The sequence below is a fragment of the Podarcis bocagei genome (assembly GCF_964188305.1).
Source record: "Podarcis bocagei genome assembly, chromosome: 7".
In the NCBI taxonomy this organism is placed as follows: Eukaryota; Metazoa; Chordata; class Lepidosauria; order Squamata; family Lacertidae; genus Podarcis; species Podarcis bocagei.
In genome coordinates, this window is record NC_138132.1 from 36,506,459 (window position 1) to 36,521,323 (window position 14,865).

The 14,865-nt window shown below is 47.4% G+C and overlaps 1 protein-coding gene across 1 annotated transcript; it reads right to left on the reverse strand.

Moving 5' to 3' along the window:
- Positions 1-9,372: 9,372 nt before the first annotated feature.
- AIRIM (AFG2 interacting ribosome maturation factor) lies at positions 9,373-14,479 on the reverse strand. Its single transcript, XM_081203727.1, has 5 exons — positions 14,363-14,479; positions 12,013-12,294; positions 10,906-11,085; positions 10,170-10,288; positions 9,373-9,719 (listed from the first exon to the last, which is right to left on the reverse strand). Exons 2-5 carry the CDS (start codon positions 12,291-12,293, stop codon positions 9,679-9,681), a joined length of 621 nt encoding a protein of 206 aa, XP_081059853.1. The 5' UTR covers position 12,294; positions 14,363-14,479; the 3' UTR covers positions 9,373-9,678.
- Between the last annotated feature and the right edge of the window lie 386 nt (positions 14,480-14,865).

Consider the following 14,865-nt stretch of genomic DNA (forward strand, 5'->3'; position numbering starts at 1 on the left):
CTCTCAGCCTAACCTCCCTCACGGGGTTGTTGTGGGGAATAACTGGGGTGGGGGAAAACCATATATGCCACCTTAAGCTCCTTGGGGAAGAAGGTGAGATATAAATTCAATAAATAAAATTTTGGCCTGGGCTTTTCGATCTCCACTCCTGCCATGCTGCCATATTCCCAAGAATCAAGAGTCCATCCCCATTTGTCAGGCCATCACTCACAACTGTGGGGAGACGCTGACATGCCCCAGACATTTCTTGTCATGCCTGGAAGTAGGGTTCTTTCCTTGGCCTCCTGCACCTGTTGCCCCCACAGCCCCCACCCCCTCTCTAAAGTGCTGGTGAGTCCATAAAACTTGCCATCTTCATCTGCTGACAACTGGGCGGGTAATTTATCACTCTGGAAAAATGCTTTGAGCCTATAAAAAGAGAGAAAGAAGCCCAAGCTGCCAAGTTCTGCAGCATCTCAACAGACGCAGGTTTCTCCGCACCTGTTCTTCAGCCTTTGGAGCAGACAAAACAGGATTTGTTTCTCCTGGACACAAAGCAGAACAGGCCGAGGAAGAAGGGTGGGCAAGCTTCTTGGATGGCGTCATTGAGCACATCTTCCTGTGCTAGGCACAAAGATCACAAACCTCAGGGAAGGAGAGAGGAAGCCAAGCTCCATCTATCAGACTTTGGGAGAGATTTGAGAGACGGGGCAGAACCAGGGGGGGAGCCTCCAGGAACCCCAGCTGTCATCACAGGCAAAGGCCATGTCACAGTCCAAGGTTCTTCCTTCCTCCATGGCAGTCTCTGTCTTCCACAGAGCTCAGTGCAGTCACTCACACAGGGTCATCACATTTTCTCCTCCCAACAAACATGCGATGTAGTTTGCTTGAGAGATAATGACTTGCCCTAGGTCAGTCATGGTTGGGTGGGGATTTGGTCCCAATCACCCCTCCTGGCTGGCAGAAGAGTTCCAAAAAAGGCACACCCATCCTCCTCCTTGCCCAGCCTGGTAGGGATGACAGCAGACCCAGAGAAGCTGTTGCATTCTTGAAAGAAGGTTGACTCTGTGACATCTGGGTGCAACATTTGGCCCTAGGGTGGAGCTCCATTTCTGCCTCCAGGCTGAGCAGCAGCGGGAGAAGTTGCAAAAGACAGATCCTTCGGAGAAATACCTTTGAGCCTTTTCCAAGAAGGCTGGTGAACGAAATGTGGAATGAATTAAGCATGTAAATGAGAGGTTGATTTATCTCCTCACATGAAATCTTATTGCAGTGCCCCCAAATTATTGGATTATTTATACATTTTAAATCTTCCAAATTTGGAATGTGGAAATACATACACATAATTTTTTTTCAAAGAAAACATTGTAAGTATAATGCAAGCCACGTTTTTCAAAAAGGAAAGCAAAGGGGGGGGGGAATCTGTACAGGATGAGCTTCCCCTCCCTTCTGTGAAACTCCTCTGCAGGGATGTACAAAAGAGCATCACAGAAACCAGTCTCTTGCTTACACTCAGGCCTTGTGAGAACTGACATGGCAGAACCTCCACAAAGACAAATTGCTTTACTGTGCAATAAACGCAGTGTCTTTCCTTAGCGATTGAGGGATTTAGGTGTCCTCACATTTCTTCAGGTGTCATTGCATTCAAACAATATTCCCCCTGCTGGCTTCTGCACTTGTTGGTGTTTGGACAGCAGCATCTATAGTGGTGGGCTGCACAAGCATCTGGTCGGTGTGCCCAGTGACATCAAATAACAGAAGAGCCTGCTGGACCAGGCAAATGGCCCATCTAGTCCAGCAGCCTGTTCTCAAAGTAGCCAACCAGAGGCCTCTTTTGGAAAACCCACAAGCAGGATGCCAGCATAAGAGCACTCTCCCCAACTGTGGTTTCCAGCAACAGGTGATCGGAAGCCAGTGGCGGAGCTTCAAGCTCTGGCGGGGGGGGGGGAGAGCAGGCAGGGGTGTGGCTGGCATGCACCCTGAGGGCATGGGGCACCGCCCACAGGGGTATGGCACATGTCCTGGGGGGGTGGCGCACCGCCTGCAGGGACATGGTGCCCAGCGGGGGGGGGGAGCCGCGATGGCACCCCACCGGGATCATGCCGCCGGGGGCGATGCGCTTGCCCCGCACTCCTGTTCCTCCACCAGTGTCGGAAGCATTGCTGTTTCCAACTGTGGAAGCAGAGCATAATCATCATGGCTAGCAGCCACTGATAGCCCTCTTCTCCCTGAATTTCCTTAATCTTCTTGTAAAGCCATACAGGTTGGTACCCATCACTGCCTCCCGTGGAAGTGGATTCCATGAGCTTTATCTGTCTTGAATTTCCAATATTCAACATCACTGGATGTCCACAAGTTCTACTGTTATGGGGGGGGGGGCTTCTCTCTACCTGTTTCATCCATGCCATGCATAATTATATAAACTTTCATCACGTCATGTCCTATTCACCTTTTCTCTAAAGTTCCTGGTGGCAGATACTGCAACCTTTCCTCACAAGGATGTTGCTCCATCTCTTTGATCATTTTTGTCCCCTTTTCTGAACCTTTCCCAACTCTACAATATCCTTTTTGAGATGAGGCCACCACATACATACACAGTATTCCAAAAGTGGCTGCACCATAGTGTTGCTTAACAGCATTAAAGGCAGTTTTATATTAAATTCCTTTCCTAATTATCTCTAGCACAGAATTTGCCTTTTCCACAACACACACTGGGCCAACATCTTCATGGAGCTATCCACTATGACTCCTGGTAAGTCACATCCAGTTCAGATCCTAGAACTGCATATATGAAATGAACATTTTTTTGCCCCAACACACATCACTTTGCACTTCTTTACATTGAACTGCATTTGTCATTTTACCACCAATTCACTCAACTTGCAGAGGCTCTTGAGCACAGAATTTATTGCTTGTGTCCATAAAGCTGTCCAGAATCCATGGGTCTTTGCTTGGATATTCATGTTAAAATTATGTTCATTCTGTTAGATGAAAAAACCTTTAAATTTGGCAGTACCTGGGCTGCTCATGAGCTCACCACTTCATAAATAACATTTTGTAATCAGAGTCCAGGATTCCAACCCCCCCCCCCAACTCCAAAATGCCCCCTTCTTTCTCCCAGGCTTCTGGCTCAACTCTAACCCTCAGTCATGATGTCAGAGAAAGTAGCAGGCGCCAATCGCTACCACATGTTCGTTGCTTCATCAGCCCAGAAAAACAGCAACAGAAGAGGCAGCTGCCCAATGGACATGGTCCTCAAAGCGTTTCGAGAACGCTCTTTTGTTAAGGGAAATGCTGGATGCTTCTTGATAAAAACTGCTTGGGGAAATTTTTTCTACTCCAGCTCAACAAAACATGCTGCTTGAATGGTTTCCTCAAAAAATGTTGAGAACCATATCTATTTGCTGCTGTTCTTGGCTTTTTCTACAGCTGTTATTGATCTTCTCTACTTGTGCAACTGGCTTATTTCACCCGAGTCAAGAGAGTTGGCAGAGGTCCTCACAGCATCTTTCTGTCCTTGCCTGTAATCTGTTCTGGGGAATGAGCAACGCATCCCATTAAAGTCAGACCATGGCAACTATGAGATCCCTGATCACTCACACACCTATGGATGAGACAGTTATAGTGCCTGGACTCTTATGGGGGAAAGCCAGTTGCCCCTTCATGCTGGTGGGTAGAAGGTCAGGGAAGAACAAAGTAGTGGCAATCCATGGGCAACACTGGAAGGAAGGAAAAATGTTTCCCTTTGATGTGCAAAAAGAAACAAATTTGCCTGGAAGTGCCAAATGTTCCATCATCAACATCATAACTTATCTGTACGCCACTTTTCCATAGTAAACTATGGCCAAGGCAGTTTGCAAGGAAAAAATTACATAATTCACTAAGTTATGAAATGTAACAAAATTTAAGTGTTAATGAAAGCATCTCAAAAAATATTCAATAAAATTAAATAAACCCATTATAATGAATAATGTCTTACAACAAAATACAAAAACAGAATCACAAAAGCAGGGAAAAAATAACATACAACCAACATTAAATCTTGGGCCTAACAGAAGCCCATAAAACATTACCACCACTACCACCCCCCACAATTGTCTCCAGGTGTCCTGAGCAGGATGTCTTGCAGCACCCACAGGTCAAGGGTCTCTTGGGTACTTTCTGCTGAAGCAGCTGTGAGTCAGCCAGTCCTCTTGGTGGCCAGATGGAAAAAGACCAGCAGAGATGGAGGAGGAGGAGGAGGGGATGGAGGAAGAAGACAACTCTGGAAGGGTCATTGCTCAGTGTGGCAGTAGACGAGTCCTGGAGGTGCTCTTCCCAGCAGCCACTGAAATTCTCATTCCCTGGTTGCAGACAGCTCCCCTTTGCATGCTTTCAAGTGCACACATGCAGCACACATGTATGTGAGAAATATTGTACAGTTGATTATTTTATTTAAAGATTTTTTAAATCTCACTCTTCGGCCAAAAAGGGCTCCCAGAGTGGCTTACAGATCAACACCAGTTCCTGTCCTTAAGGACACAACATAAGCAAAGGCGGAGGGAGAGAGGGAGAAAAGCAAAGTCAAGCACCAGTTCTCAGTTACGAAGTAGACATGGACCAGCTGGGATAGGTCAGTTCAGACACAGAAAAGTAGCCAAATCTCTAAGTAGAACCAGTGGAGTGGCCTTGCTTCCCTTCATTCCCTTTCTTCTGCAGCCTGGCAGAATGGCTGCCACTAGGCAATGAGGGAGAGCCAAAGGCAGCTGTTCTCTCAGCAGAGCCAGCAAAGTAGCCCTGCTTCCCATCTCTCACACTGCTGCAGCCTGACAGAGTGGATGCTATTGGGTAATGGCTGAGGAAGAGCCAGAGACCTAGTCTCTCAGCAGAGTCAGTGGAGCAGCAGCCCTCCTTCCGTTCTCTCCCTCTGCGCAACCTAATGAAATGGCATCATTCGCCCTTGCAAGTCATCTGCCCCCATTTGTGAGCCGGACTAAAGTTCTTAGTGAAAGGCTTTTGGGATGGGAGAGGTACGGAATTGCAACAGAAGTGGGGAAAGGGGGAATCAGCAGTACTTTATGTGCAGATCCTGGTTTATGCAGCTCTTCTCCCTTGGGGCATTACAGAAGTGATACTAACTCTCCTCTCCCCTCCATCCCCAATGTAAATTTTGATTATTTGGACCCAGAAAGGGGCCAGATCTAAAGAAATACAAACCCGCCTTTTGCAGACCCGCAAATGGTTTGTTTTAACAGCTTGGGTTGAATCGCCTTCCCCTTTGGTATCTCCAGTCTGGCAGTAACGGGCTCGCTGAGTGTTTGCCTAATGGTTAACATCCTTTCCTTATTAAGCAAAACATTTGAAGTGATTATAGTTTATTTACAACCAAAGTGGGCTTAAATGAGATCTAATTCCTCTCCCTTCTCCGCTGTTGGGCCTTCAGCCAGCCCACATGCAGCTGCCTTTGGGCAAGGAGCAAGACTGCGAAGGAAGGAACAGCCAGGATGTCTCCACCTTGTGGCAGGCTGAGAGAAAGCACCTTGTGGGGATGCACAGCATCAGAAATCCTGCACAAACCAAGGCTTTGTTCTCCGTCTCCCCCAATGGCTTTCTGGTGGGACTCAGTCAAACAAGGAGCATCACCTATTTCAGTACTCTGGTGGGTTGGGCGCTCCTGCCATGGAGGAAGGGGGAGAGATGGGCAGAACAGAAAGGAAGCTCAGCTCACCACACAGATGTCCCTGGTCAAAATGGCAACATTCTCCTCTTGCACACCAAGAATGCAAAGGACCTTCCCAGTCTAGAACCAGCAACTGCACTTAAAGAGAATCAATAGCAGGTGCTGGAAAAGGCCTCCCTCTGCCCAAGTCCTTGAGGGTCTGCTGCTGCCGCCACCAGAGTAAAGAAAACTAACCTAGATGGTCTTATTCACAGTAAGCCAGTTTAATCTTCTCATTTATCCAAGAAGGTGGCTTAGAGTGGCTCTTTGGGGTTCCTTTATTCTGAGGCAGGCATCCCCAACCTGCGGCCCTCCAGATGTTTTGCCTCACAACTCCCACAATCCCTTGCTAACAGGACCAGTGGTCAGGGATGATGGGAATTGTAGTCTAAAACATCTGGCGGGTTGTAGGGATGGCTGTTCTGAGGGGTCCATTTAAAATCCCATCTTCCCAGCTGGCCCTTTCCAACCACATTTTGGCATTTTCAGAAGGACAGAATAGTTGCATCAGCCCACTGCCGCAAAAAGCAACAAAGTGCCTTCTTACGGCATATAGAGGCTTACACCATAATTAATTAGCGAGTCTCTAAGGTGCCACAAGACTCTGTTGTTTTTATAAGATTCCATTTGTCTTTAATAATTTGACCTTCAACATATGTCCCTTGATGGGATAATTCTATTAAGTTCTCTGATGTGAAGGGGTCGTACGAGCGGAACCTGATGGTTCTATTTCAGTGCCACAAGTTGTGTGTTTTGCTCTGTAACGAATTCCAACCGCTTCTCAACGTCCATCTCAGCCTAATGTGTGTGACGGTTTTGGGTTACTGCCTCGGAAAGGCGCACCGCCCTGCCTAATTGGTTTCAGGTCCGCAGCTGGGTGCAGTCTGAGACGGGCTTGGCTTTTGCTCTGCTGGGGTGAGTGGCACCTCTCAGGCAACCTCCACTCCCCAAAAGGCCCTCCAGCAGAAATCACAAATGATTCCTTCGGTGACATCGTCCCAGAGCGATTTTGTGGGGTGGGGGTGGGGTACGATCCAGAAATGTCAGCTGTGGGCTTGGCCCCAGAAATGTGACAAGGCTGCCATTTCCATGCACTGCTGGCAAGATGTGATAAACCCTGCCAGATCCACCAAAGCAAATGAGAACGCAAGCTAAGCATGTTTGCGACTATGACACAGCCATGTTAACAACTGGCCTGAAGGACATATTTCTGCAGGATGCGTGAAGATGGACAGAAAGCATTTGGGGCAGATAGAAAGAGAAGCCCCGTTTCCCAAACTTGGGTCTCCAGCTGTTTTTGGACTACAGTTCCCATCATCCGTGACCACTGGTCCTGCTAGCTAGGAATGATGGGAGTTGTAGTCCAAAAACAGCCTGAGACCCAAGTTTGGGAAACTCTGCCATAGCTTCAGAGTCTGCAGACCCTCCAACTTCAACAGCCACTTCTTGCATTCTTCAGCTTCTTGTGGCCTTTCCTGCAACAGGCTGCTCTTCTGGCTGATTTATTTGGAGGCCACATGGAAAAGAGAAAGTGCAGCCAAGTGTAGACTCAGCCGGTGGGAGATCTGATGCTCTGAGCACAAGAGGCAGAAGCACAGCTTGTTGCTTCAACAGCCGCAACACCAAATGCAGGGAAGCTCCTCTACAACTCCTTGCAGCAGCTGTGCAGGATGCTCTTGGGCTGCCTTCCTGTGTGTTGCCTCAAACCCATCCATCACCATTTCCAGCCAGAAACACTACATTAGTAGAGCTGTGCAATGTTAACAGTGACAGGTGTTTTGTGGGTAACAAGCACAAGCACCAGATGACCGTAGGAATGCACAGCTTTGACGCAGATTGCCCAGATGGGGGGGATCAAAGGCACCTGCTGGTCACGTGTCCTGCTGGAGCCCTGCACTGCTCACTCCTGGAGGCAGAAAGGGTGTGTTTGTGCAAGATGGTAAACCTTCTGCTGCCATCACCCACTCCAAGCTGCTTAGTGTATTTTAAGTATTATCACATGCGACGATAAAAATGCATTTGGTAAAAAGAAAAGAGATGGAAAATGTAGTAAAGGAGGACCAGGAGCTAAGAGCACTGGGCTATTTAATTTTACGAAGTTTTTAGGAGCCTTTTAAGAAATGCAAAAAGAGAAACAAGCACAGAGGAGGTAGAATAAAACCAGGGTGAGTTTACAATGCTATTGTAATGACTTTCATCCCAGCTTTCAAGACAACTCACAATAATGTGTTATAAATAATAAAATAAACCAATTATACTTGAAGGCAGGCGATTTTTCCCGTTGCGCAGAGGTGGGATCTTCCTCTAGCAGGTGCGCAGCAGGGCTGTTTAAAATACCAGAGTATGAAATGAGGAACAACCACTGACCTAATATGCCAAGTAAGAGAGGCAAAGGGTTTTGCTTCGCCCCAGCTGCTCCCTCTGTAGGAAGGTCTGCAAGCGCCCTCAAGTGGACACACAGCATGCAGGGAAGCAGTAAGAACTCAATCACATTTTGTTATACAGTCACAAACACTTTAAAAGCTGAATAGTTTCCTTCCATAGATACAGTGATGCCACAGTATAGAAACGGAAATATTACCAACCTTCTTCACAGGGCTGTTGGGACAGAACACTTTGCAATTTAACAGTATTACTGAAGTAATACATACAAAACTGATTTACAGTAGCTGACTGCTCAAGCCTCCTTCTCAAGGGGAACGGCACTTCCACCAAAAGTGGGGGAAAGCTGTGGGAGTGATAAGGCACAACACTTTTCATCTTCACTCCTAACAACTGCAAGGCAATTCCTGAAACTCCAAAGGGAGTTCATTCTGTCCAGCATCCTGTTCTCACAGTGACCAACCAGATGCCCACAGGAAGCGCCAAAGCAGGACCTGCATGCAATAGCACCCTTCCCACTTGTGATTCTAGCAACTGGTATTCAGAGCAATAGTGTGTCTGACAGTAGAGGTGAAACATAACCATCATGGCTAGGAGACACGGATTGTCTAATTCTCTTTTAAAGCTATCCAATTTGGTGTCCGTTACTACATCTTATGGCAATGAATTCCATAGTTTAACTATATGCTGTGTGAAGTACTTTCTTTTTCCATCCTGAATCTTCCAACATTCAGCTTTGTTGGATGGTCCCAAGTTCCCCTAGACCCCTTAGTTGCCTTTTTTCCAAACTAAAATGCCCCAAATATTGTAACTGTTCCTCATAGGGCCGCTGTTACATCCCCTTGATCATTATGGTAGCCTTTTTCTGAACCTTTTCCATTTCTGCATTTCTGCATATGGTGCAGTTGCCCCATAGATTTTTATAACAGCATTGCTATATTGACCTTCCAATTCCTTCTATCTTAGACATTCTTCCCCATCTGTTGAATTTGATAGCAATGTGGTCACTGTTCCAAATCAGTTCACCAACACTTACATTTTACACCCATTTCTGAGCACCACTTAAATGATGCACATTACTTCTCCTCTGTTTGGTGCCATGACCAATTGTCATTAGAATATGTAGAAATGTTGCCTCTTTGTTGTGGCTAAATACAAATTCAGCCAGGCTACGTGAATCTATTCCTGGAAAAAGTGGCACCTGGCTGATCTTCTGGAGAAACTACCCCACAGACCCTCACCCAGGCTATGCTTCTTGCAGCTGCTCCACTCTGGACAGCTACAGGCACAAGAAGAAAAGGGACATTTTGCACTCCAAGGGTACGACATCAAGTTTAATTTACAAAGAGGCGCCTACCAGAAATGGTGGCATGTGGCTCAATAAGGAATGATCCCCAGCTACTTTTTCACATACTCTTCATTTCAAATCTGAGGGCCAGCACCAGCCCAGATCCCCACACAGAGAAGGATCCAGAATTGTGCATCTTCTGACTGCAGGGCTGGGGAGCTCCATCCGAAAACAAAAAGCAGCCCTGTTTAAGGTCTGGGCCTCTTCACATGGTGGTGAGCTGTCCCGGGAAAGCTGGCCTCTCTTGGGAAGATGAGCAAGTTCCATGTCCTCACACAGCTTCCAGAAAGAAGGAGACCTTCAGCAACACTTCTGAGAGACAGATCAGAAGAGGACTCTTTGTGAAGAACAGGTCATGGGTAAAACTTCAAAGCAGGGATACTGCAGGTGCAAAGCACTGTCGTTTTCTATAGGCCAATATTGGTTCAGTTGTGCACCTGTTCACAGATGATGGGCCTGTTGGTGGCTATTTGCCAGTGACTAAGACTCTCCCGTCAAAATCTTACCTCTGCCATGAAACCTTGCCCTGCATCAGCACTAGCGCACTGCCTTATGTTGCAGGAATGGTGTAAGGATCACAACAAGGCAGTGTACGTGAAGGTGCACTGAACACTCTCCCAGTATTAACATTTAAGATTCCCAAACATGAAGCCTCCATATTCATGGTGCTATACCTCTATCCAGCTACTAGAAGCTGAGGGTTTGTGTCTGCTACTGACCCCACCTCATCGCCAAAGACATGTTCCACATTGGTGTCATTACCTTCTGCTGTGTTTTGGAGGCCCTGCTGTAGCACCTGCTCCCAGGCCTTTGGAAGAGCTTGCATCTCCATCAGATTTGTGTAGCTGACCTGAAGGAGGAGAAACTTGAGCCCTAAGTATCTTTTCAGGTGTTAAGGACAGATAAGCAGCCAGCTCAAAGTGGAATGACAAGAGACTCATTTCCATTCACCCTGTTCCATGAAAATGGGGAAAGCCCAAAGGGCCTCAGTCAAAGGAGGTGGCACAATAACTTCAAGCTACACAAATCAGAGGGGCAAATGAGAGCAGCCCAGCACAGGATTATTTGGTAAATTTACATCTTGCCAGATGCTCTCAACAGGAGCTTTTCAGGGGCGATGAGAAGAGCTGAACTCCATGGAAGGAAAGGAGTGTTTCTGGGGGCAGAGGGCTTGAAACCTGCCTCCTCCACACTTGCACAGCTTGAAAAGTTGTGGGAGAATGGCCTTGGGGCTGGGGCCCTGCAACTCTCACAAGTGACAACTGAATCAACAGTGAGGCATCTTATCCAGAGCTGGAGGCAACAAGGATTCTGGTGTGCTAATGTTGTTTTCTTTTACTGGCTTGTGTTTCAGTGTTTATTGCTAAACTGAACTGTTAGCTATCTTGGGGGTCTTTTTCAAGACAGACATAAAGGCTGCATAGATAAGTATTTTAATAAAGGTCTGTTTCTGGAGAACAGGAGGACCTTGCAGATGCAGAACTCTTTCAAAGGATACACACGGTGGTAAAATTCTTCAACATCCAGAAGCCACTCCAGCATGTCTGCCAATGAGGGGCACGATGCAGAGCGCTGGAAGGTTGTCTCCAGGCTTAGGCCATCTCTTGGCTGCTCACAGAGCCGGAAAACGCTGTCCACACGGATCCCAACAGTATCCCTCACTTTCTGGAGCTCTATTCTGCACAAAACAAAGACCACTCATGTCACGCTCTGGGGTGGTTTCCATAGAGATCAATCACCCAGAGAAACTACTGGTTCATTATAAGTGTGCTAATACTGGCTTTCATCATACATTGTTACATTCTCTCTTATTTGCACTTTCGCCATATTGTCTGAAGGGCCTTGCACAAGTTTAAGACAGGGTGAGAATCTGGCTTGCACATCTCTGCTGCCCGAGCTCAGGTTGGAGGTGAGAAATTTTTGGCTGATTCTCTAAAACAGGCATAGGCAAACTTGGCCCTTCAGATGTTTTGGGACTACAACTCCCATCATCCCTAACTAACAGGACCAGTGCTCAGGGATGATGGGAACTGTAGTCTCAAAACATTTGGAAGGCCGAGTTTGCCTATGCCTGCTCTAAAAGCTGTGTAGACAACTTAAGCAAAAGGCAAACGTTGCTAATTTGAACAAAGGTCTTACCTAAATTCAACCTGTTGCAATGGGAACGGTGAGCTGAGCTTGGGCAGCTCACTAGGAACTGCCACAAAGCTCACTGGGTAGAGCCAAGGGAAGCCAGACTGAGCTACCCCATGTGGGCTGCTGTTATGAAAATAAGTAAAAGCATGAAACTCCTTTTTTAAACTGGGAAAGTGCTACATAAATAACTGACTGGAACCAGACAGAGTCAGCTGAACTTACTTGATTTCAATGGGAATTAAGTTCAATTAACTTAAGATCTGGCTCCAACCCAAATAAATTTAGATGTACTTTTAAGAGGCCATAGTTGTAAGTTATAGAGTAATAATATAGAATTGTTCATGCCTACAAAAAACTGTCAGCTGCCAAATAATTTTGACGGGAACTTTTTTCACACTGTGAATGACCCAGAGAGCTGCAATTCCCCCTCCCTTCTGCCCTACCCACAATGCAAAGCAGATGACCTTACAGGTGGTCCTGCTGCAGCACCTCCAGCAAAGCCTCCATGGCACATTGCTGCTTGTGCCTCAGCCTCTCTGGCAGATCTGGGAAGTCTCGCAGGGGGGTGTTGGCAAAGGAGACCTTCTGGGAGGCCTGCATCTGCTCAGCCAGGTTGGCCAAGGAACTGAGAAGAGGTGTGCAGGCAGCTAGCACTCTCTTCCAAGCCTCGTGTTGCTCCTGGAGAGCACGGAAACACTCCTGCAGGGCACCGTGAATGGTGTGCAGGGAACTGGAGTCCCCAGAAGCCATCCTGGAAACAAAACACAGAAGTCAGGTCAAGAAGCAGCCCAGGTAACAAGACTCCGGCAACACCAGGCTTGGCTCAACCTGCCCTTCCCCTCACTTGGCTTGTCACACATCTGCATCAAAAACAAAGCAGACATTTCCTTTTGCAGAGCATCAAACATGTTTGCAGGACTCAAAACAAGTTAGTTAAGTCATAGCAGTAGGCTGAATCAAAACTGATTCAAAACCATACACATACAAACACACACACTACTGTGTATCATTTTTTAAAAAGAATACCTGGTTTAAAATGAAATCCTAGTTTAATACCAGGAGGGTGCCAACTATGTCCCTCATCCCTCAGAGTTTAGGTAAAGCTTTGAGGAGAACAAACCCATCTTCCCTGCCTTTTCCAAAAGGGCTGAAGGTTGCTAGCTGGGATTTCCTCATGCTATTAACCAAGTTAACAAACAGATTCTGATTTTTCATTTTTTTAAATTTCCTTCTCAAGTCCTATAGCCGACTGGATTTCCTAGGTGAACTTCTCAGCCACAGTCTATCACGCCAGTCATTTACAGTGCTTTTTAATACTGTTTTCTGAAGCAATGCTAGCACAGCCTAACTGCTACAAGCAGATAATGCTCCATCACCAAGCTATCCTCATCGGTACGTTTCAGGGCCAGCTCTGGATTTCATGGCCTCCATGGAAAGCCTCACATTGCCATCTGCCCATCCCAACATACTCTTGATTTAGTGTTTACTCTTAGCAGGGAGAGGGATGGTGAGGATATAGGAAGGATGATGGTAACCTTGTTGTCATGGCCAGAACATATGAGCTTTGGGCAGCAGACCCACTCTGCAGGGGTTGCAGAGCAATTCTATGGTCTGCCCCCCAGAGATTAATGGAACCTAGTAGATTCCTGAATGCTCGGCAGGCTGGGACGGTGTGGGTTTCCAGTGGATGGAGTTGGTGATACAGTCAAAGCCTGGGTCTCACTGTGGGGTGGTGCAGTGAGATGGGATATTGACACGATTGCTCCCAGGAGTCCCCTCTGATGTTGCAGAGTCTGCTCTGCATCTTGTTTACTGAGCTGCAGCGGCTGGTAGATGACCAGAGTGCAGGTGGCAGGAAACTTGTACTAAAGCTGACCGAGTGCTTGGTAGTTTACATAATTCTGCCTACCAAGAAGTGCTGAAGGCAGCAAAGAATGACAACTTTGCCACCTCCACTGAAGAGCCATCCAGCAGTCACTTTAGGTGTCAGGACACTGATCATACCAGAAGTGTTGGGTGGGCCTCTGGAGGATTCAGTTCATTTATTCTAAGAATAAAGTTGATCAGCTTGGTAGCCTTGGATGCTGCAAGTGTGCCCAATGCAGCACACTCCCAAATTTAAGCGATTGATTTCCCTTTATGCTATCCAGCAGAAACAGCAGGACCTTTTCCAGAGTGGCTGCCAAGGCTTGAAACACTCTGCCCCAGAAGCTCCACACGCAGAAGGTCCTCCTTCTTCCACAGGCTGGCAAAACCCCCTCTGATCCCCATCAGGCATTTGGGTGAGCAGCAGAGATGTCAGGCACCGCCCAGCAAGTGTCCAGAGAACTGCATCCTTAATGTTGTTCTGGTTTTATTTATTTTGAATCCCTGGTGCAAATTCATGAAGCGCTGCTTTTCTATTTTAACCTGTTTGCTCTCCTTTCTCCACCAAGTCGGCAGCAAACTGCCACGTGTTTTCTCCTGCACCCTAAACTGCCTTGAGGGTCTAGTTTTCTCTGCGATCAAGTGGTGTATTAAACTTTATGATTTTTTAAAAAAATATTTCATATAATTTATAATTTTCAAGACTTCTGGGCATGTTATTCCTCACCAGCACCTGCCTAGAAATTCATACGAGGCTGATAGGAGGATTTAAATACCGAAAATATTCGGCATTTTGTAGGTGAAGCTGACACGGCTCCCTCCGCCCCAAGATGGCACAGGAAGCGCTTTGCCTTCCTTGGACGGAGGTGGTGGTGGTGAACAGGGACAATACAGCTTTCCTGACCCTGCTTCTCTCCGGCACAAAAGCCTATTGCTGCCAGACAAGGACCTACCTCTGCCCTTCCTCGCCAGCGCTACGCGAGTGCCGCTCGGGCCTTGGACTCCGCTGGGTGGGGAGTGGGGTGTGCTGGGAAATGTAGTCCCTTCTCTCTTTCAATCTGCGCTTGCGCGCTTTGCCTCCTCCCGCCGAGTTTCCATTGGTCCAACTCACTCTCCCGCGCTTCTGATTGGCTGGTTGCTCCGAAGCTGATGGGAAGGTGCTGGGCTGAACGGGCTTTTCGCGCGCCGCTCTCTTTCTCGGTTGCCATGGCGACACGGCAGCCGCGAGGTGAATATTGCGGGGCGACGCAGACCACACTTCCTTGGAGCATGTGTAGAGCGCTCCTTTCCTCCCTCTTTCAAGGCCAGGTTTGTAAATTGCTCGAAGTGAATAAATGGATCCAGCAGCAGCAGCAGCATCCCAGGCTATGATTCCTGCTTCTGCAATGGGATCCCCAAAGCAGGCGGCCCAGACTTGGAGATCCGCCCACAGCACCTCCACCCGTTGCCAGGATTC